The sequence below is a fragment of the Micrasema longulum genome, unplaced genomic scaffold, assembly GCF_059751315.1.
Source record: "Micrasema longulum isolate JH-2025_06_02 unplaced genomic scaffold, ASM5975131v1 h1tg000407l, whole genome shotgun sequence".
Taxonomy (NCBI): domain Eukaryota; kingdom Metazoa; phylum Arthropoda; class Insecta; order Trichoptera; family Brachycentridae; genus Micrasema; species Micrasema longulum.
The window spans coordinates 73,631-98,556 of NW_028277607.1; the positions used below are offsets into that span (position 1 = coordinate 73,631).

Below are 24,926 nucleotides of genomic sequence, written 5' to 3' on the forward strand. Positions count from 1 at the left end.
TTTGTGAAGTTAAAGTGGCCACTTAAACCAGCCATTGACAGGTCATAAGCCCTGTAGATGCCTAGACTTCTATATTACCTTCTCTTAAATGTTCTTCATCTCTGTTGTAATATGTTAATAACATTTACAAAATATGATAAATATAATATGATACTCGTAGTTAACATCACAAAAAGTCTTGTAGCTTCAAACGCATTGACAAGTGGAATTTCAACAACATAAGAATGATTATAAAAAAATTAACAATAAAAATAATTTTAAAAAACACAATAATAATACATCGAGCAAAGAACTAGTAAGTATGGCAATTAAGTGAACATGTAACAGCACAAAAAGTAAAATATAAAAAACTAAACAAAGATAGCATTCATTCACCTAGCTGAATGAATTTCAAGTGCTACAGGCTGTATTTTTTTCAGCTTTAAGCTTCGGTGCCCTCCGACCTACCTATCTGAACCATTATTTCAATTGTTAAAAGTTCTTGATATTCGTCAAATCTATATCAAGAATATATATATATATAAACTTCTTACCGAGAACGCTGAAACAAATTAAATGCATACGCAAAAATTTGCCGGATGATGCCGCCCGTCAATTAATAAAAGCGTTTGTAGTGTCTAGAGTCGATTATTGTAATGGTATCTATGCAGGTCTATGAATGAACAAAATGACTCGCCTACAATCTGTATTGAATGCCGCAGCGAGACTTATTTTCGGAATCTCTAAGTTCAGTCATATCACTCCACTACTTCGGAAACTACACTGGCTACGTTTTCCACAGAGGGACGAATACTAACTCTGTCGGCTTATGTATAAGTCACTGCACAACTCTGCTCCGGAATATCTAAGGGAACTATGCATTCCAGATGATCTAGCTGACAGGCGTCTCACGCTTAGATTAGCTACGTCTACGGCGAGAGGAAAAGTTATTATACCTCTACGCAAACAGCGCACTAAATTTAGTGAACGCGCATTTGCGGTCGCAGGCCCTATGGCATGGAATGCTCTCCCAGCAGAGGTGCGAGACTGTGAAAGTGAAGTGATGTTTCGGAAAAAACTTAAAATCAACTTGTTCTCTAAATCATTTGAATAAATCCGTAGCATGTGACAACAAAATAAATTGTTTTTTAATTTAATTACAAATTTAAAAGCTTCAATTAAATTCATTTAACAATAGAATCATTATGTAAAGCGCCCTTGAGGTATTTTATTACGAAAATGGCGCTATATAAGTTAACCATAATAATAATAATAACGCGTACGATGTTTGCTCGGATACACTTTTCATGTATAGCTTCGAGAGTGTTCAACGTCTTGGATGAACATATTAAGTTCTCCAAAACAACGTCTATATTTAAGATGAAGATCCATAATTGGATTGTATCGAGGGATAGAGACCACTGTATGAGATTGCTTCGGGAATAATATATAACATCTCTGATGTCTTCATTATGATCCATATACGTACATGTGTCTGTCATCACTGTCATACGTATTATTATATAACTTTTCTACATTCCATTTTTCGACATATTACATTATATTTTTCTATAATTATTTTGTATATTGCTTTGATTATTTTGCATATTGTTTTGATTACTTGTATATTTTTTTAATATGTAAATAAATATTTTTGATTTATATATCGAAGAGTCCCGACTTAACACGGAATTTTCTAACAAGTCGGGACATAAAAAACATGTGTCTATGTAAAATTGTGTATTTTGTGCATTAAATTAAAAAATAAAAAAATATTTTTTTTAACTTAAAACGATATGGCGTGTGCAGAGCCTAAGCAAACCCCTTCGTACGCATAAACGTTCAATTCCACTCACAAACCTTGCGCACCGACATATCTGGCTGAGAATATCATTTTCCTGGCTGAATGGTATATTATTTGGCTTTTCTCAAGAATTTTCTATTCCTCGACATACCGCATCATTCTTCAGCGATTCCTTTTCCGTTCGAGGTGCCAGACTTTGGTATGAGCTACCTCTTCATATAAAAAATGCACAATCCTAGACCACTTTCAAGAAACGCCTGTTTTATTTTTTTGATTTTCAGGGTATCATTTTATTATCCATAAATGAGACTGGATTAAAATCGTCAGTTTACGTTCCTTTTTATTAACAAATTACAACAGGGATCGAGAATACCTTAAATAAGAGAATATGGAAGTCTAGGCATTTACGGGGCTTATGACCTGTCATTGGCTGGTTTAAGTGGCCACTTTACACACTGTGTAACATTCACCATTTTGCCTATGTTTGAACATCCATATTTTTCAATTCTTCCATTTGTTGATTTTAGTAAAGGCAAAGAGCTGAAACCTGTATTGTTGTGAAGAGATTCATCTGACTGAATTATTTCACATACTTGGCAACGCCTGAAAACAATTTTCCAATTTTTAAACTTCTTCTTGGACCAGTTGGTTTCATAAGAATATTTGAGCTTGTCCAAATGTTTGTAGACAAAAGACTGGATTGCACCCCCTCGGGAGTCATTAAGATTAACAAATTACAACAGGGATGGAAAATACCTTAAATAAGACAATATGGAAGTCTAGGCATTTACGGGGTTTATGACCTGTCATTGGCCGGTTTAAGTGGGCACTTTACACGCTGTGTAACATTCACCATTTTGCCTATGTTTGAACATCCATATTTTTCAATTTTTCCATTTGTTGATTTTAGTGAAGTTGAAGAGCTGAAACCTTTATTGTTGTGAAGAGATTCATCTGACTGAATTATTTCCTTTTCATCTTTTTTTGCGTGAGACAAGCGTCTTACCGTTCCACCACGACGGCCGCCCGAACGCTTTCTATTCGTAACAATCACACGCTTATAACGTCACCATTTTTTTAGTGCCGCGCAAAGGACATCTGTTTATTTTTTTCAAATGTTAAATATAAAACGAATATATCATTTTATTAAAGACGCCGAAATCACATTGACAGGTCACTGGGTGTGCATGAATAATTGCCACGGTGCATTTTTTGCTCATTTTTAGCAAAAAAACAACAACAATGACATTTATTTTGTCGTTTCAGCGACACGGCTGTCGGAAGATAATTATTCTAAACCCGCCGAACGATAAAGTATCGGCGGAGACTGCGGTATCTTTTATGTGTTTATTTTGGCTACCATTCGATGGGGAAGAGGACGTTGCAAGTAATTACACCGCCTGATATGTAAATATGACATTCAGATTCGGTACCTAGCGATGCATTAGTATTCCAATGCGCCTATCATTTACCTGTTACGGACGAGAATTTAGAGTCTTGTTATCATGTTTCTTTGCCGGGATAATCGGGGTGGTCTCGATTTATTTGCCATTGCGCTCGACATCTAAATAAATATTTTTGAGCAGCATTATCGACGTGCTCCATACGAATGCATTCGCGGTGACACGTGACCTTCATAAACATCGCGTGGTACCTAAATTAAAAAAAAAAAATTTGCATTCTATTATATCGCGTCTTTTTTAAGCGTGGTACAACTTTAAATTGAAATAAAATAAATAAATATTTAAATATTGTAGCCTAGGCATTTACAGGGCTTATGACCTGTCATTGGCTGGTTTAAGTGGCCACTTTAAATTCACAATTTTGCCTATGTTTAAACATCCATATTTCTTCAATTCTTCTATCTGTTGATTTTAGTGAAGTTTAAGTTCATAAATGCCTAGACTTCCATATTCTCTTCTCAATAATGTTTTCCCCCTCTGTTTAAGTAATGCAATCAATTTAAATATGAATTACTCCCTAGGGAGGAAATCCAGCCAGTCTGCTAGCATTTGGACATATTCAAACATTGTTGAAATGAATACTCGCTGAAATAAGTTTGTTTTTACTGTGTTCGAAGGAATAAAAAAACCTTTTTTTTAAAAATATATATGTATCTAACAAATTAAATGTCATCCGCGACTAGCAATTATGTACAAACAGTAGCGTTCACAGAAATTGCATCACCTAATATTTGGAGGATTTTCAGTAATTGCACCAAGAGTAAATTTTATTTTATTTTTTAAAGATAAAACTACACAATATTGGTGTGCCTTTTCCCTTCCCTTTTTTCTGTAAGGAATTTTTATTTGAAATGAGTAAATATTTGAAAAATGACAATTATCGGACCAGAGCACTGCCGGATTACTGGAAACCACGAATAATGTCGCATTTAAACGGCAGAAGCTATTTTTTATTGTTGACTTATATGTATGTAATACACTACATTAGTTAGTACATACTTTCAATTTTCACGCAAACATACAATTTTTCGAAAAAAAAAAAACTATTTTGCTTTATACCGTCTCGATGTGTACCGATAAATATAGCGTTTGTCATCGCGACCCTGGGGAGCAATTACAAACGCTATCTTCATCGATACATGTTGAGACGGTATAAAGTAAAATCGATATTTATGTACAAAAATGTGTATGTTTGTATGAAAATTTTAAGTATCTTAAGTAAACAATTGAGTAAATATTCTATTTTTCATACAGTAAACTTCTGACATAACTGTCAGTTTTGAAAACGAACGCCTAGATGCACAGATAATGTGGCTAAATTCTGCCACATTAACATATAAGAGCATCTCGGCGTAAAAATGTTGCCACTACAAAAAATAAATTTAGTTATTATCTTTTTTCCATCTGTTTAACTATCTTCTTGAGTGTACGTTAAAGCTTTGTAATCGCGCGGTAGACGATTGTTTAGTATACCACCTTGGTAATTGTCAAAAATCATGTTCAAGCGAGTATTTTTTGCTTGAATTGGGATTTATTAGAGTTTACAATCGCTTTGAAGGGGGCAGTTTTTTATTTCTGAGGCTCATTAAAAATATAATGAAAAATATTTTTTTAAAAAAAAGAAAAATATTTTAAATTTTAATAAAGTAAGGAACGCGGACTAAATTTTCAGGGTCATTCATTGATTGGATTCGATCATATAACGTCGAGATGACAAGTCGGTAGAACATACTGAGGTAGATAGAGATAGTACATAATTCATTCATATTTTATAATTTTTCTCGCCCATAAGGCTTTTACATACATGGAAGTTATATAAAACATGAGTATATAAACAACATAAAATTTTAAAAATACAATATAAAGCAATAAAAGATAGAACAGTGTTTGGAAGTTAAGTTGGGATACAAACATTTCTTACACAGTTAGACTTAACTCTAATGGATCAGTGAAGTTTCCATATTATATTATAACTAACTAACTAAATAACAATGAACTATTTTGAACACAATAATAATATGTAGAAAAAAGAGTAAGAAAAAGAAAAAAAGACTTAAATGGATCGTTAATAGAATCTATGTCGATTGATTCTGCAATATTTAATATGTATTTATATTTAAGAGGCAGGAAAAGCATTCGTTTTTCAGAAAATCAATAATAGCTCGCGGATCGCAGTTTGCCCAGGCCTGCCATGTTAAACAGTTTACGTTGGGAAATTACTAATAAATTTTACACTTAGTCACTCGGAATATATTCAGACATAGTTTGTAACATTGTAGGGCGCCCGTTCCTCTTGGTTCCGTAAGTTACCAGGCGGCGAAAGACAAAACACGAGATTCCTATCTCCGCCACAAGCAGTGGATGGGAATTTCCCGCTTTTTGGCTCGTTCCCGCCGTTTCCCTTCCAACTCCCCGGGTGTTCCCGCCCCGAGATGTTCAGCCGTTCGGTTTGTTTATTTCGGTATTTGTATTGTTGCAGATCGAGCACCAAGTGAAGACTCTAGGAGGACGGACCATGAGCGGCTACAGCCAGAATCCCTCACCACCGACGGAGAAGGTAGGAAAACGTTTATTTTATCTTATCTGGGTGTGTGTCCGTTATCGGAGGTCTGGTCCTTTCTATGGCTGTCCGGGAAAGCTCCGCTGAAACTTGGCATCCCACTGCCGCAAACTCTTCAGCCAGGAAGTTCTTCTCTTCCCAGGGCCCCGATTACAACGGGAAGTTAACAGTTATCTTCAATTTTATCTACAAAGTAAAATTAAGTTTTCTGTGTGAAAAATAGAATGTGCAAATATTCATTTTTCCTAAACATGTTCAATTACAGGTTACCGATGAAGATATTCAAAATTTTCGTACAAATATACACAATTTTGTACATAAATTTTGATTTTACTTTTTAGACAGTCGAAGATAACTCTGTTAACTTCCCACTGTAATCGAGGCCCTGGCCCTCTTCTCGCAATTTTGCCTTGTAAAAAGAGTGTAGGATCTCATATTTATTTTTTGATCTAATGTTTTAAATTGATATTCCAGTGGGATCTTAAATGGGCAAATGAATCCCCGCTTTAGGCACCTCACTTTTAGAAAAATGACTAGTAATTAAAAACCAGAGTACCAAGATTTTTCGTATTATTTTCATAGTCACTTCTACTTTTTTAGCTATGTATTGATCAGGTTAACTAAATCAGTTTCTGATTTATTGCGTTCATCATCCGGCACTTTGAGCCAGGAAAGTTTTAGTAGATGTGTCATCACAAACAGTTCAATTCGTAACGCCCTCTAGGGGGTAGAGTAACCGTTGATAGCACATAATAACGTGCTAGCAACGCTTTATTTATCCCTTAGAGCATTCAGAATCGCGCTGCAGGAACTTTTATTTTATTGCAAAAATTGACTGTACTTGAGGTTGAGAGCCTATAAACAAATATGTACAGTACCCGGCAGTAAATAAAGAATTATCTGGCTTAAGAACGAGACTGCCGACTTTCTAGAGCGTCGTCTCTGTCGCGCGAGTCCTGTATTAATGTATGAATGACAAAGTCGACGCTCTACAAAGCCGATTAGGTCGGCAGTCTCTTATGCCCGATGTCCTTTATTTAATGCCGGATACTGTTTTTTTGTCAAATCTACCACCACACTGGTTTAACGGAAAATGTGTGCATTTAAAATTAATATACTATTATTATGTATTTAATTTTCAATTAAAAAAATAATAATTTAGGAATAAAATATTAAATTTGCGTTTTTACGATTTCCCCAAATATTCCAATTTTGGGGGCCATTTTCAATGAGTTACTAATAACTCGTTATTAGAAAGTGGGATCAAATTGTGGCAGAGTGGGGTTTGCGAGTCCCCGACGTTAGCCACGGGACTACAACCCGGTTCGATAATAATACCTTTTCTGGTTCAATTTTGAAGAAAAAAATTGAGACTTTGAAATAAATAGCCGTATTATATTGTGTAGTGTAGCCACTCAACTTTAGCGAAATCCCTACCAAATGTGATGCATTTATTTATCGTTTCTTTTTATTGTTGATACCGACATTGTATGCAGCATTTAAATGTATTCCTCGATATTCGTTTCATTGGAAGCAACCTAATTGTATATTTTAGTCGAATGACAGTTCGTAATTTACTACGTAATCATATAACTTTTTATGATAGTAATTTATCGTTTTATACCCGTGTGTCATCCATATAAAGATCGAACTCGGAACATCTCCATTTCTCGACAAAAATGGCCGCATCAACATGAAGCGTATTCAGATAATTTATTCACGCGATGCTATTTTTTCTGGAAAACCTTGGACGCAATGGCGCACTGCACTTAACTGTTATTTTAAAAGTCTTCTCGAAACAGTTTAATTTGTGGAACGGTAGCTGTTACTCATATAAAAAAAATCCATCTCCATTGTGTGAGGACCTGGCGGGATAGTCGGCTGTGGCCTTGTTGAGGAACTTTTCCGCATTTGCTCATTGAATAGGCAACCACACAAAACTTATTCAGGAGAAGTTAGCCTCTTGACAGACATTAATAAAAGACCTTCCGTTCTATTCCGACAATATTCGGCATTTTGTGTCTAATTTTTATTTATTTTGACAATTACCTTGACGGTTTTTTTTATTTATTTATTTATTGGGGATATCAACAGTAATACATGTAACAAAAAAAAAACAGAGAATAAAACCAATGACAGATATCCACAGAAATACATTAAATACACGCACAATACAAACTAGCGTGTTTGTGTAAGTGAGTGAGAGGGTGGGTGAGTAAGTGTTCTATTGGAATGACGGTGGACATGTGTGTAAATATTGCACAAGTGTTAAGTGTCGAAAATATAAATATATATATATATATAATTAAGAATTAGAGATAAAATAAGATAAAATAAGAATTTATTATTGAAACTAAGTATAAGACAAAAAAGTTTGTTTTAAGAAATGTAAATTTTTACAATCAAATGGATCAATAAAGGAAAAGTTCAAATTATATTCACGAGCAAAACGTATAAGTGGAGAGTTCTGGGCATAGTTCGTACGAAAAAAATAGTTCAAGGGCGCTTTACAAAGTGATTCTGTAAATAAATCAATTTAATTTAAACGTTCTAAAATTAAAGCATTTACTTTGTGGTCAAACATTTTACTAAATACATACATACAAATATTATTAATAACATTTAGTAAAACAATTTACTTTGTCATCGCATGCTACGGATTTATTCGTACGATTTAGAGAAAAGGTGGGTTTTTAATTTATTCAAATGATTTAGAGAACAAGTGGGCTTTAAGTTTTTTCCCAAATAAAAGTTTATGATAAAACTCTGGTTAAATCATTGGTAGATCGCACGGACTCCGGCCAGTGAACTCGGGTCTGTTCGAGTTGGCCACCCCTGCCGTATAGGATATTATTATGTTCGCTGGCCGCCAGGCGCCACAAATCGCTGGGATTTTTTCACTTAACACCTACCCACAATAAATTATCGCATTATCGCGATAGTGCATTGATTTATGCAATTTTTCCCGTCCCACTAGGTTTATTCCATTATTTTTGATAGTGCAGAATTCTGATCAAGCGTGTGATTAATTGCTCGAGGCTATAATATGTATACCTCCATTAAATCGCATCGCCAAACTGACAATACTCGTAATTCATAGTTTCTAACATATCTCAATGTCAATATAATAATTGCATTGTGTGTAAGCGCTTCTGGATATATCTTCATGTTTCTAAATCAGCGTTTTTCAACCTGTGGGTCGCGACCCCCGGGAGGGTCGCGGTCACAAGCGAGGGAAAAGTAAATAGTAAGGGGTTTAGGACCTAAATTCGCGTTAAAAATATTTATTTACGTTTCTAAAACAGTGTTTTTCAACCGGTGGGTCGCGACCCCCAGGAGGGTCGCGGTCACAATCAAGAGAAAAATAAATAGTAAAGGGTTTTAGGTCTTACACTCATCTTAAAAAATATATATTTATGTTTCTGAACCGGTGTTTTTCAACCTGTGGGTTGCAACCCCCAGGGGGGTCGCGGTCACGAGCAAAGGAAAATTAAATAGTAAGAGTTTCAGGCTCTAAACTCACGTTAAACATATATCTTTATGTTTCTAGAACAGTGTTTTTCAACCCGTGGGTCGCGACCCCCGGGGGGTCGAGAGTGAGATGTAAAGAGTGTGTGAGACAATTGTATATTTGGTTCTCTTTTACATCATACTCCGCGACATGCGACACATGGGCACATACGATACGTAAATGTACCCGTGTATAACGGAGGAATAGCAAAAATAAGATTTTAATAAGAAGACCCAGAATTTATTATATTTATAGAGATATTCAAGTTATTAGGATAGTTAATAAGTCAACCGTACAATTTTAAATTTACGGTTTAAAGACACTTTGTTTTGATGAAATCTCGATAAATGATTATCAATTCAATTCATAAGTCCTGTTCTTATATTTTGAAATTTGTACTCTAGACAAATTATACCGTGTCTACTTATTAAAATAAAAATTATAATATATGCGTCACATTATAATTGTTGGCATAAATATTTTAATCCGCCTTTTAAAAAACAAATTGCCGAATAAATTGATAATTTATGATTTTGTATAATGTGTGCATATGACTTTTGCGCTTATTAAATGGATGCCGTATTGTCCTCTGCGACAAATGATTCGCTTTGAACTGTCAAATTTGGCAGTGACATATTATGCAAATGGCCGGCGGCGTGGCGGCACCTTCCTCATTGGGCGCGGGTAATCCGTCCAGTTAGGGGCCAGTCTGGCACGGTGATCAGCGATGCCACCATGCCACTATTAGCATAAGGCATTATAGCGCTGTCGACTCATAATTAATTTACAAAACTTTAAATTGGGTATCTGCTATTCGTGATTCAAAAAATCTTATCTAAACTTAATTTAACTACAGTGATTAAACATAGTGATGCGTTTAAAAAATATGTACCTATGTATGTGGTAAATTAGCTCTGCACCATTCAGCCCTTTTAGTGGAATAAAATTATTATTTTATTGTTATCAAAAACATTTTTCACTTTGTGGTATGACATTTTACACTTATTTGTTTATACATTTGTATAAACCACTTAATTTTTTTACGTAACTAATGAATTAATTCTTATTTTATTTTTTATCATGTTCACTAAATACTACACGTGGACCCAATAAATTAAGTCTCTTTTTTCTTGTCTTTAACAATAAAAATAATAATAATAATTTCGATATAAGACATAACTTTTATTATTTAACATTTACTGCAAGACACAAAGGAGGTATTTTTTTAGTTTTAATTTTTTTTATTTATAAACTTCCGTGTTAATAATTGTTTTATTCTACATGTTAACTATTTTTGTTTATTCTATATTCTTATGTGTTTTATTTTTAAGTAATATCATTTCACACGCTAAGATAATTTAATTTTACGTGCTAATAAGATGAAATAAAAATAGCAACGATTGTCATCGATGGTCTAGTACGATAGTCAGTCCTGGCCAAACGAGTTTGCCGGCGGTAGGTATTCCTTCACCGGCGGCCATCTTGACCTTGGCCACACAATGAATGGGTGAAGATGCAGGCGGAAGGTGCGCCGCCGGCCGCAGCCGGCCGTACATTCGGCGTCAGGTGCGCATCATGGTGCAACATCGCCATCGGACTGCTGGACTACCGGGCCGCTCTCCGCTCTTCCGCTTCCGCTTCCGAGTCTCGTGTTAAAAAGTATTTAAGGATATGCGTCAAAAAGGCGGTTGAATGAATAAGTCAGCTCAGTTCAGTGCCGAAAATCGGCGTTTAGTAAATAATACAATATGTTATTTTATTAACATAAACGGAAAATCTGCCTTTTACAAACATTTATAATACTACATATTTGGCTTAATATTTTTTTTTTTTTAAACATAAATTTCCTTTTACCTAAGATTTATAAAAAAAATTAAACCTTAAAATTATACAAGATTTATTTTAAAAAATTAACCTAAAAATAATACAGCATATTCAGTAGAAAGTTTAAATAATAAAACATTCTACAGTAATACAACAAAAAAATCACAAGTACTGTTTCATACAGCTGGGCAAAGTGAACAAAAAACTGTGTATATTACGAAATGCATGAATAAATAAATATAATTACCATTCACCATCTTTAAAAGGGTTCAAAAGGTTTGTTCCATAGGAACAATACCCTACACTTAATATATCAGATACGTGGGAATAACTATTGCCAAGTTCATGAAGTCCATTTAATACGGCATTACAAGTATACACTGTCCGTGAATTGTTGCTACAGAATGGTGGCACCTATGCAAAACAGTGAAAAGACGCACAATTAGGTAAAATTAGATGTAGTACAATATCATGTCAAATTAAATTATAAGCAAACATGATACTAGATACTGTCTATCTTTTTTTTTCATTTATTAAAAAAAATAAAAAAATCCTTACTGTCAAACTTCTTTACTGTCAAAAAAAGTGATGCAAACAGTAAACTCACAAAATGTTTGTCTGTATATGTTAAGTTTTATATGGGAATGTGAAGCCAGCTTCTTTGGGGTAAAGTTAGCAGAAAGCGCCTTTCGTATTTTGTATCGAACAAACTTTACGATTGTTTATTTTGCTCTTTTTTACGGAATTTGATAACTTGAAACTGTTATTTTTATCTTAATTGATTAAAGACCCGTACTGGTAAAGATTTATAATAATTTACTTCGATTTGTGCAAACGTCATATATAAAATTAATTCGGAGATGGCCGACGTTTCTTTTTTATTTGCCTATTTACAATGAACCTTTTCCTATATCAATTATTATTTATCTTTATTATATTTATGTATCTATGGGTTCCGATGACTATTATTCAACTTCACGCAAACTATATTATATTGATGTTACTTATTGGTAATGGTTGATATTTGAGGAAATACTTTAGATAAAATAATATTGTGTTTTCTTTATTTCGTTTATTTAAATGAACTCGGAAAGATTATACTATGCATATTTTCATGAAATAATGCTATTCCTCATAATATGCCTTCTGGGTGCTTTGTAGACTGTACATACATCATGTTTTCACACAAGTGAATTCATCATCATTACTTTTGCATAGAGCACTGCAATCGCAGTGTATCTTGATCGTTTTTGCTACATGAAGGTAAGATGATCATATTGATGTTTTTTGTTGATATTTTTTGATAAAACTCCATAGTTAATGATTATGATAAAATTATAAATAAAGTTATCAATGAAACTTCTTGGTTTAGTTTTACTTTTTATTATTTTGACCAACGAGCGCTTTTGCCTAAGTAGGCATTTAAAAAAACCAGTCTTGAAGATGCCTACTTAGGCGAAAGCGCTCGTTGGTCAAAATAATAAAAGGTAAAACTAAACCAAGAAGTTTCATTGATAAGTTTATTTATAATTTTATCATAATCAGTAAGATGATCAGTCTTACGCTCCAGGTACCAGTCCAGGGACTATGACACATTCTAGTGTAAAAACACATTTCTAAATAAATATTTCATATCAACCATATCGGGAATCGAACCCGAGACCTTTTGCGTCGTAGGCAAATGCGTTGACTACTATACTATGAGGTCCTCAGGTGAATTACACCACATGTGAATTAAATATATATATATATATGGGCTTGCCTTACTGGTAAACCCTGGGCACGCTACTGGTTGCTTTAGTGGTTTTAAAATTCGTGTGAGATTTTTCGACGCAACCGATCGAGTATTATTTTTATTCCATTTTGTCTGAAAATCGATTCGACAAAACTCAGATAAATGAACTATAGTAGGGCCAATTTAATAGGTCACATTTGACATTTGTCGGTTTTAGCTTCATAGTGAGGTGACCTGCTTAAAAACATCGATTTAAGTGAATGAATCGATTCGGACATCAAACATAATATATGGGAATTGAATTCAGTTACTATGAAAAAGTACTTATATGTACTGTAATTTTATTTTCAAAATCATAAGTCGAATCCCTGTTCCATTATTATTTTCTATCGTAAATTTAAGGAACAAGATAAGATAAGTACATAATTTAACAAAATTATCAACATTCGATTTTTCTGGGTAACCTCCCTAGTGATTAAAAAGAAAAAGGGTTCACTGATGCAACATTGTAACGACGTTAAGAACAGAAAAAGTTTATTATGTTTAGAATGGTTTATTAGTGAAAGTAAATCGTAAAATTACCTTACTTTGTCATTATTACAATAAATATGTAATCGTAATTGAAAAAAGTTAAGCAATTGTGCTGTTCTAAATTCGAAAAAATAAATAATATTTTATTACCGCCCTTACAAGGTTATGTTGTTGAATTTTTATGAAGTGTCAAATGTGACCTATTAAATTGGCCCTACTATAGTCATGTTTCTCCGATACTAAACCGATAAAATGTAGGCATATTATATACTAACTCGAGTCTCCTGACCCGTACATCCATAATATGATAAGTATGAACAGTGTCTTGCCTTGTGTTTTGACTTGCATCACACTCGCATAATTACGCCATTCAGTTGATAAATCATTCTCGATAGTCTTCTCCGTATGGCTTCCAGCGACCCCCTTTATTCGATTAAGACAAATAATTCGCGTACGCAAATTACGGTCGCAGAGATTGCGAGATTATTGAAATGATTCCTCGTCAAGTGAATGATCCGTCTTACATCTTGTAACTTGTAACCGCCGGGTGCTCGTGCACACACTGTCTCGTGTCCCCTTCCGGCGCTTGAGGATGCTGCCATTTTGTTTATATCCGAGACGTTAATAGGAGGAATCTTGGATTTCGTATTTATCCACATATTACGAGCAATGAATCTCCATAAAGCATGTTTATCACTGGGAATGTCTATTTCTATCCACGCGTATGTAAATATTTTGTAAGATAGTAACGCAGTCCCGAGCTATTTAGCGCGGCCATCTTTCACTCGCCATCACAACACACCTCCGGTGATGGCAGCCAAATAAATAAAGCCACATCTTCTAAACATTTGCGGGCCTAGGAATGCGCGGTCTATTTACTAATATTCAATCAGACCTCTTTATTATTAACGAGCAATAAAAAACCTGTCTTGTGCGATTGCTCGCTTCTTGATAAATCTTTTAAAGGGTTGCGGTAGTCTACTGTAAAAAAAAACAATGCTATTCTTTCACCAAATTATCTCTAGTCTATTTATTCTTTCTTACCTAGGTATTTAATTTTTTATATAACTTTGATATGGCCATGCTCTCATTGTGTTCTAAGTGTTGTGGTGTGACGTGTATCGTATTTACCGCAATGCAAAACCACAGGATATGATTAGACACCCTTCGGGCGTGTCATTAGTTCTTAAACGAAATAACTATTCGCTGGAGAAGACCAAAACATCGATTGTTTCACAACCGATCCACCCAGGCTCCCTAGCTAAGATGCCTCCCACCAGCCTCCTGAGTGATTTGTTTGCTGAAATTAAATCGACATGTGTTTTTTTTTCCATCGGATTAGTTAAGTTTGTTTTCATTCTGTATTATTTATAAGTAAACATGATCCAGATCATAGAATTAAGAATAGTCCAGAAGGAGCGTAGAATCATATTTGAATACATCGGACTGTGTCCAATAATTCCCCCACAATGCCTCACTTTCGCCGCGCGCATTCGTGATGCAGCCGCGTAATGTTGTGCACTATGGGAAAAAATATAATTATAACACAAATGTAAGGTAAAAAAAAAGCAATCTGTTAATTTCTCTAAACTTTTATTGTGCACGCGGAAATATTGATTGACACAACAGAGTAGATAAGTAAAGGGTCATTTAATAAGTGTAATTGAATTAATGAACTTTAAACTTAAATATTTTTAAAAAATATTTTACATAAAACGGATATTTTTATATCATGTTAAATAAATTTGATGTTTTAAAGATAATGTCGGTCAAATGTCCACGATAGAGTTGTTTAATCCGAGATCTAATTTTCATCAGTTCTCTCATTAGATGAGGTAAGTAGGGTAAAAAAAATTACTACCCCAGCAACACTAACGAAATGTTTATTTTGTTTCTTCGATAATCTGACAGCTGGAAAAAATATTCAATTTTTAAGTAATGCATTTGTTACATACACATCAATTTGCTAATTACACGTGAAATGTGATTGCATCCTGTTTCTTTAAGGTCTTAGCAGTATTTCTACACATTATAAGGACACAACACGGCATAGTTGAATTCAAATCAGGAGTTGCGTACTGAGCGACGTCTACAAAGAAACTAATGGGTCAAAATGTAAACCTACTCATTTAAGAGTAGTTTAGTCGCCTTCTGTTTGATGTGCGTATGCGGTTTCTGGACTATTCATAATTCTATGATCCAGATATTAGATCGTCTATTTTGATTTTTGTAGCGACCATTCGGCGATTAAACGTGCCGATTTTCCTAAATTCAGTATAGAACTAAGTGCTTACGATACATTTCTCGACAGTGATGGATTACTGAGACGCGTAATCTCGATAGATTTGTTGAGATGTTCTTACGCTGATCTATATTTCAGTGTGGGTTTGTTGTCGCTTGTTATAAATTGCTTTCCTACTGAAGAAAGAATCTGAAAAGTTTTTTTTAAACATTATTGTAACTTGATGTTGATCAAACAAAGTTGACTTAGTTCTGTTGAACTTTTATCTATTTTGTTTACCATGCGTCGTGTTATTTTATATCGTTGATTAACCGTATTGAAAATCACCTCAAGGGCGCTGTACAATTAATAAATATCCCAGTACGTCTTGCAGCTACAGATCGCATAGACGGTTGGGATTCTAGTTCCTCGTTTTCAATTAAGATCAATCAAAAATTATAACAGATAGGAGCTAGATTACAGGACGTCTTGCAGCTACAGAGCGCATAGACAGTTAGAAATTTAGCCCCCATTTACACATTTTAAAAATTGACAAATAAATTTAGTGTATTAATGATATTTAAAAAAAAATAATATATGAATAATAAAAAGGAGTAAGATTACAACACGTCTTGCAGCTACTAAGCGCATAGACGATTGAAATTCTAGACCCCATTTACAAAATTTAGGTATTTTAAAGTTGATATATGAAAGCTAGGTAACCAATCATCGTGCAGCTACAAAGCGCATGGACGAGTGGAATTCCAGCAAAGTTAAAACAATATCAATAAGTTTATAAAAAATAGAGCATAGTAGTAAATTGGTCATATCGAACTTATTTTTCTATATTGACACAATGGCCACTCAATCTTCTGCCAAATGCCTAAATCCTAAAAATTAAAATACGCCCACAAAGGAGCACTGGCGCCCCGGTTAAGAATCACTGATATTTAAGAGATGTAAAATATATTATAATGCGTTGACTCTTTACGGTGAGTAAATGTAAATAATGGTAGTCGCGAAATGATAGTCTGTATCGGCATCGGCCTCATCCTGAATTTATCGGGCATTTGACAGATTTATCGATTGAGTCAACTCAATTTTTTCCATGCAAATACGCATGCCAATTACCCCGAGGAAAATAATATTATTTGCGTAAATCAATAAATCTGTCGAATGGCTTTCAAGGATTGCGGCCCCGACTTTTGTACCATGATCATTAGAACAATTCGACGTTTGCACGTCTTCGCTATCTCATTTAACTAAAATGTGTCATATGCAACTACTATAGGGAACAGGAAATCAAAACGACATAAACAGACTACAAATACAGCAAAATAAAATATTAAAGTTATTATATGACCTACCCTATCTTACTAGCTTACTTAGCAACTAACGAACTTTTAAAACAAACTAAGCAATTCAATGTAACTGAACCCTTTAAACTAGAAACCTTACAATTTATTCATAATTGGCTACTGATTTAATTGTAGATGAAGAACTAAAATTTGAAAAAAAAAATTGTAGTTAACATGGACACAATACGAGAATATCAGAAAAATATCATAAACAACCTTCTAAAACGAGACAAGAACAGTCGAGACTATTAAACCCTGGACTGAAATTATTATTATATTAACTACCAGAAAAAAACTAAACAAAAGACTCAGACAAGCTTTACTTATTTATTTATTTATTAACGGACATCGTCCATGTATACAATTTATAGGGTTTAAATATTACAATCAAATAATAGTTTAAAACATTGGAAAAAGAAGACAAGGAGCATTGACAAACATAAGGGACATCGAGACAAGATCTGGACTATTTATTTAGTGCTCGCTTAAATCGTTGTAAACTTAAACCAAAAAAGTCCAGATCTTGTCTTGAGTTAACAATACGACAAAGACGGTCATTGGAGAATTGAGGTGAACGGTGAACAGTACTTCATTGTTTCTCAACCTACGAGTCGTAATATTGAATTGTACTCTTCCCAGTAACTATGGAACATCGATTATACCATTTAGTATGCCGAACATATATATGGAATCAATATTAGTTCTACGTTTTTGTAGACTAGAAATATTTAACATTGACTATATCAGCATATGAATAATTACCTCTCTCTAGTCCAAGCATCCACGCTACTTTTCGAAGCAAGCGATGTTGGACTGATTCAATGTGATTTATGCGATTGACATAGAATGGAGACTAGACCACGGAGATGAAATCATTTCATATTACGAAAGATGTTAAAAATATTATCATTAACAGTAGAATGTGAATTTTAAAAGAAAAAATATTTTATTAAATGTATGTAAACCGTAACATGTTTATCAATGAAATTAAAAAAAAAAAAATATGACACAAAATGCCGAACACTGTCAAAGTAGAACGGAAGGTCTTTTATTGATATCCGTCAATAGTCCGGCTTCTCCTAAATTAGTTTTCTGTGGTTGTCTCTTCAATAAGCAAATGCGAAGAAGTTTCTAGAAGTATCTGGCTTTCGTATTACAACACCGCTTAAAAATTTTCTCATCCTGTCCTTACAAGCTCGGGACTCTCGAGTTGCGTAATGAGACATGGCAGTACATATCTATATAATATTATCCAACACATCACCTCTCACGCCTCGCGATAAGAGCGCCCGGCGCGCACGCGGTGTCTGGATAAGGCGGCATAGACGATTGTGTGATGTGTAATCTGCGATCACTGGCAGAGTAATATAGCACTGTAATACTGGTAGTACCGGATGCCGGGTGCCGGGTACCGGGTACCCGGTACTGCGCCGGGAGACCGAGGTGAGAGTAGGCGGAACCGTAGACCACAGCGCACAGCCCGCTGAGTGCCGCACGATCTGAAAATTAAGCGCGATGATCGATTACAGGTGTCCGATACACTTAACTGTTGTGGATTATGCGGGAGTATTATTTTATTCGTTTGTTATTTTATCCGTCGGCCTCGTGGTGCAGTGGTCAGTGCGTTTGCCCGCCATGCAACAGGTCTCGCGTTCGATTTCCGTCATTTTTATATACAGGATGTTCTTTAAACCCTGTCACATCCGAAACCACGGTGATCAGTATGAGCAAGAAGACATATTGGCACTTCAAAATAAATTTTAGAACGAATAAAATTTACAAAAATAAAATATTTCAAAAAACAAATGGTTGCTTACTTCTGCAGGGGAGAAACGCGGTGGGGGGAGGGGGATATACCGTCAACCGCGCGGCACCCCCTTCGCTTCCCCACTGCAGAAGTACGCAATATTTTTTAAAAAAATATTTCCTTTTTAAAAAAATTGTTCGTTCTAAATATATTTTTTAATATGCTAATGTGTCTTCTTGCCCATACTGATCATCGTGGTTTCGGATGTGACAGGGTTTAAAGAACACTCTGGATATATATATTTTTAATAAAAACCTTTATTAGCATAAATAAACAATACATTCAGTAAAAAAATGGAACACTTAAGGTTGAACTTGCCAAAAAAGAGTCTGGCTCTTGTGTTTGGCAAGTTTACAAAATAACATTAAAAAGAAACAAAAAATGCAAAACAAAAAAATAAAATAAATAAAAATTTAAACAAATTTAAACATTGAGAAAATTAAACACTAATAAAAAAATAAATAAACCACAATTCATAAATTGATATACATGGTTGACATGAAATATTTATTTGATCGGGTGTTTTCACACTAGAATATTTCATAGTCCGTAAACTGCGCGCCTCCGTGGTGTAGTGGTCAAGACGCTTGGCTCACCCACGGACGGTTCCGTGTTCGATTCCCGGTGAGAACACGAAAAAATAAATGTGATTTTTCTCAAGCCTGGGTGTTTTGTGATGTAATTCACCACTGTAATTGGGCCTCCTGGCCTGCTGTGGTGCAGAAATAAAACTGCCACCTAGAGCCTAAGACTAATCATCTTACCTTCATGTAACAAAAATGATCAAGATACGCTGCGATTGGAGCACCAATGCAGTGCTCTATGCACCATTAGGTGCGAAAAGGGAATTATGATAATAATTTGATTTATTTACGGACATTGTCCATTAATAGAGTCATAGGGAAAAAAGTTACAATATAATCGCTCTTAGGAAGAGCAGTTAGTAATTTTTCTAAAATTGAGAAGATGTATGATTTAGACATCTTTAACGACTCAGCTCTCTGCTACAAACGGAAACTGAGTCTTATAGACTTTAATGTTTAGTAATACTAATATTATTATTGTTATTATTGGAGCACATAAGGGAATTTGCTTATGTGTGCCCTACTTCAAAGTTTAAAGTTACACAAATTCTTCTTACATCTTGTTGTACTGTTAGATAGTTATTTCATATATTGTGTTGTGTACGTAATTGGTGCTGTGTTAGGTTTAGTTTTTGTTCGTAATATTGTCTAGATTTATATTAACATAGCACTGTGTGCACAACATTAAATTTAAACAAATAAACAAATAAACAAAATAAGAACATATTACTACAACAGAGATTAAGAACATTTTAGATAAGGTAATATAGAAGTCTAGACATCTACAGGGCTTATGACCTGTCATTGGCTAGTTTAAGCGGCCACTTTACACACTGTATAGTATTCACCATTCCGGCCATATTTGAACATCTATATTTCTTCAATTCTTTCATCTGTTGATGTTTGTGAAGTTAAAGAGCTAAAACCTAGCATGTAGGTGAAATAATTTAATTAGATCAATCTCACCAGCATAAATGAAGGTTTCAGCTCTTTCACTCACAAACATTAACAGATGAAAGAGTTGAAGGAATATTGGCGGAATGGTGAATGTTACAGATGCTTAGACTTCTATATTATCTTCTCTAAAATATTCTTCATCTATGTGGTAATGTGTTAATATTAACAGCTCTCCGGGGAGTTGAATCCAGTCCCTGTCAAACAAACTTGTTGGACAAACTCAAAATATTGTCGATTGGTTATTGTTCACAGGATCTGGGATGTTTCATAGTTATTTATTTTTTTTACACATTTCAGAGAAAATTCGCCTTACAAAACTCACTTAAGAAAAGATTTTTTATCTCGTCGATCGTTCAGCTCCAGTACTCCTCGGTCTCCGCAGGATCCGCCAGACGGACCTTTGCCGTCGCTGCATCACCGGTGGCTCACCCGGATCGGCCGCCTCACGAGAGCCAAGGTCAGTCCGAGGCGCCGCCGCCGCCGATCGGACCGCGGCGTACTGGTGGATTTTTATAAGCTGGCGCGTGCGCTATAATACGCATTGTGTAGTATCCGTGAATAAGCCCATGGTATGACACCGCACGGCATACGCATTATGAAAATAATCTTTGTCTCTCTTGCGCTTATGAGCGTGACATAGACATATAGTGCTTTATTATAGTCCTTAGAATGTAACATGATTATATTGAAACTTGTCAGAAAAAGTGACGACATTACTTTGTAGTAACGTCAAAGGAGTTATTTATATTGACACACGAAAAATCGTTTGTATCTGGCGTGTTAATTTATTTTTTTAATACAATGCTTGAAACATAAATCAGCATCAATATATAAAATCAGCTTTAAAACTAAAATAAACCTAATTATTAACGACGTTTTTTACAAGGTTACATCATTTTGCAAAAACGTTAGAAATGGAACAAATTGATCAATGTAAATTGATCTAATAAAAAAATAATTCATTTGATGTTGTTCACGAAAAAGGTATAAATGTCTCATTTTTTGGTGAATAATTGTATTAAACACACTTTATTGGCTTGTTTTTGCGTTTTTTATATCAATTTTCGGAAGCAGAGTTTTATGATTGCGTGAAATAACTGATAAAATCGATTTGATCAGTGATCAGTAATTTCCCATCACTAATGAAATTAGTTCGACAGCTGTCATTCTAATCAAGCTATATTTTAAGGACTATAGTTGCTAATGATATGGTAATACAATATACACAGGATGCTTCTGCGTTCGTCTGAATTTCGCTGCGATTCTTAATAGTAAAAATAAAATAATATGTACGAATATTAAATTATGGATTAAAAACACTGGTTTATAAATATGTAGGTAGTTTCATTCAATCAAATCATGAATACGTCAATTATGTAGTGATGGCGCTTTCGCAAAACTTACACAAAAACATTTTTAATTTACAGAATACTGATTTTTAAAATCTTGCTGTTATATATTGTTATATTAAATGTTTTTAAAAATATGTTTTGGATTAGAACGAAAAAAAACAATAACTTAAGAAAATGTCATATATTTACGAGTATTTATTTTTAAACAAGCATTTTTTTTATTTAATATTTTGTGTTCGTCATAATAATAATTAAAAGAATGTAATTAAAATGCACAGTACAAATTGTATCGGAAAAAATATGCATACGCACTTATTGATAAACAATAAATCTTGTTATTTATATAAATTATATTCTTAAAACAATCTTCACAACTTCGCATTCTAGTTTCACAGTAATTGACTATAAAAAAACAACATTTTTCAAATTTAAATTGCCCCTTGTTCTTGGAAGGACTATAATTAGTAAAATGCGACATTTTAAAGAATGATTTGAAAAATTAAAAATTTAAATAATGAAACAAAGTATTTTAGTAAATTAATATTATATTTTCTTAACCCATTGTATTTTTTTTATATATACAACACTCTAATTCATCACCGAATTTTAAAGAAAGGTAGCACATTTGGTTAAAATTGAATACATCGTTTTTTTTTAAATCAACATCCTGTTGATTTTAAATACGTTAGTGAGTTTTCTGAACGCGCCATTGAAAGGAGATCCTTGGGCCTACCATACACCCGCAGCTGCTATAGAGTCCCGAGGGATTCTCTGTCAGCTGCGCATAGAGGAAAGTTATTATAAATATTCCTAAGGAATACAAACTCTATGCAGATTAAGGAGGGGGGAGGAGGACGTATGGACAGAGGCCAACACGTCGTCCCCACCCCTCAGGATCCCCTCAATGCCTCTTTTTTTTTATTAAAAAAATATGTTCACAAACAATTTACATAAATAAACGTATCCAAATATACAAAAACAATATCTTAAAACTACAGTAACATAACAAACATAACTTACACAAAACATAAGTAAAAACACGGATATTTACAATAAGAGTACGACTTTGGATAAAGAAGGACTCCCCTGGGTGGTCAGAGGCAGAGGATCCGAATACCACCCCCGTAAGGGGAGGACAAAACAAAAGAACGTGTGCGTTCCGCTCGGAAGGAAGCACAGTCTCAACTGAATGAGCATCCCACAGGAACAGTTGCCTGTCCCACCATATTTTACCCACCTAGGCGTCCGCGTATCTGAGGAGCTCCCAACGCGATACCCAAGTCCGGACAAACTGACGGAAGAGTGCAAAATTCGTACTGTCGCATTGTTCTGAACGCGCCAGCTTACGTTAAACCACCAGTACCTCGACTGTCCGCGGATTCGGCACGACTCGGCCCAGAACAGTTCGAAACCGGTCCCATCGGCCGCGGTAATGTATCGGCCATTTTTTCTTCCTTTGTACGATCCGGCCTCTTGTTTGGATAAATATTGTGATAGCGGCGCAACCCGTTTCCGAAGCCGGTGCGAGGTGATGTCACCGCCATATTTGTACTGTAATTTGGTCTCCGACAACTGCTAGTTACTGGCGACCGACAACCGACGGCTATTCTACGGCTACCGGCCACCGGCCACCGACCACTGGATACCGACTGTCGACTACCGACTACCGACACGGCCACACCGATAGTGAAGCTGTATTTCATTTTCCACATAGGACGCGTGCTCCATTTCATCATGCATAAATTATTACAGACCTTTTGAAATACGTTATTTCGTAAGAAATTGATTATTGCAATGAGGAAGTTCAGTGGTTATTTTTTTTAATTAAAAATATTTTTTTTAAAATAATAAAAACACAAAATTTATAAATTGATATAGGTACATGGTTGACATGAAATATTTATTTGAACGGGTGTTTTCACACTAGAATATTTCATAGTCCCTAAACCCCGCGCCTCCGTGGCGTAGTGGTCAAGACGCTTGGCTCATTCGCGGAAGGTTCCGGGTTCGATTCCCGGTGAGAACACAAAAAATCAATGTATTTTTTCTCAAACCTAGGTGTTTTGCGATGTAATTTACCACTGTAATTGAGCCTCCTGGCCTGTTGTAGTGCAAACAAAAAAAAACTGGCACCTAGAGCCTAAGACTGATCATGTAACAAAAATGATCAAGATACGCTGCGATTGGAGCACCAATGCAGTGCTCTATGCACCATTAGGTGCGGAAGTTCAGTGGTTTTTTTTATTATTTTTTCTTCCTGGGGAGCTGTTAATACTAGATGAATATCATTTGAGAGAATGTAATATAGAAGTCTGGGCATCTATCTACAGGGTAATGATGTAATAACTTATATTTACATATAAGTTATTAATTTAAAAAAATACTTGGTACACTTCCACTTATTTATTTTGACCAATTAGCGCTTTCACCCTCTAATGGGCATCTTCAGACTGGTGAATATTATACTGTATGGATAATTTATATATATCCATCCATACACTGTATAATATTCACCAGTCTGAAGATGCCCATCAGAGGGTGAAAGCGCTAATTGGTCAAAATAAATAAGTGGAAGTGTACCAAGTATTTTTTTAATTAATAACTTATATGTAAATATAAGTTATTACATCATTACAATGGAATTCCATCAAGAATTGTCAATAAATAATTTAAATGAAATATCTACAGGGCTTTACGACCTGTCATGGCTGGTTTGAGTGGCCCTTTTACACACTGTGTAACATTCACCATTCCGCCCATATTTTAACATCTATATCCCTTCAATTCTTTCATCTGTTGATGTTTGTGTAGCGTGTGCTTGCGGTGAACTCAGTCAAACAGCGTCCCATATTCTGTGGAACTGCCTACTCCCGGACACGGAGAGGGACATTATGGTTTGTAGTCTGAGCAATGTGCCGCGACCTGTTTGGTGTACCGATCTAGTGGCAAGTAGGAGCAACTTGAGGGCATTTTCTGCGTTTGTGGAGGGGTGGGTTCAAAAGTGGGACCTGTTGGGGGCCCCTCGATCTCGAAATTGAGATAATAGCGCTTTTATGAAAAGAGTGAATAATCAAATTTACGCATTATTATTATTATTATTATGGATAACTTATATAGCGCCATTTTCGTAATAAAATACCTCAAGGGCGCTTTACATAGTGATTATTTTGTTAAATTAATTTAATTGAAGCTTTTAAATTTGTAATTTAATTAAAACAATTTATTTTGTTGTCACATGCT

At 34.8% G+C, this 24,926-nt stretch overlaps 1 protein-coding gene across 1 annotated transcript in view; it reads left to right on the forward strand.

Annotated features, from left to right (window-relative positions):
• Dad (Daughters against dpp) overlaps window positions 1–24,926 on the forward strand; it is a 165,586-nt gene that overhangs the window by 63,452 nt on the left and 77,208 nt on the right. The window contains exon 2 of the mRNA XM_088226107.1: window positions 5,726–5,803. Coding sequence (XP_088082233.1) covers window positions 5,726–5,803 — 78 coding nt within the window. The remainder of the gene's footprint in view (window positions 1–5,725; window positions 5,804–24,926) is intronic.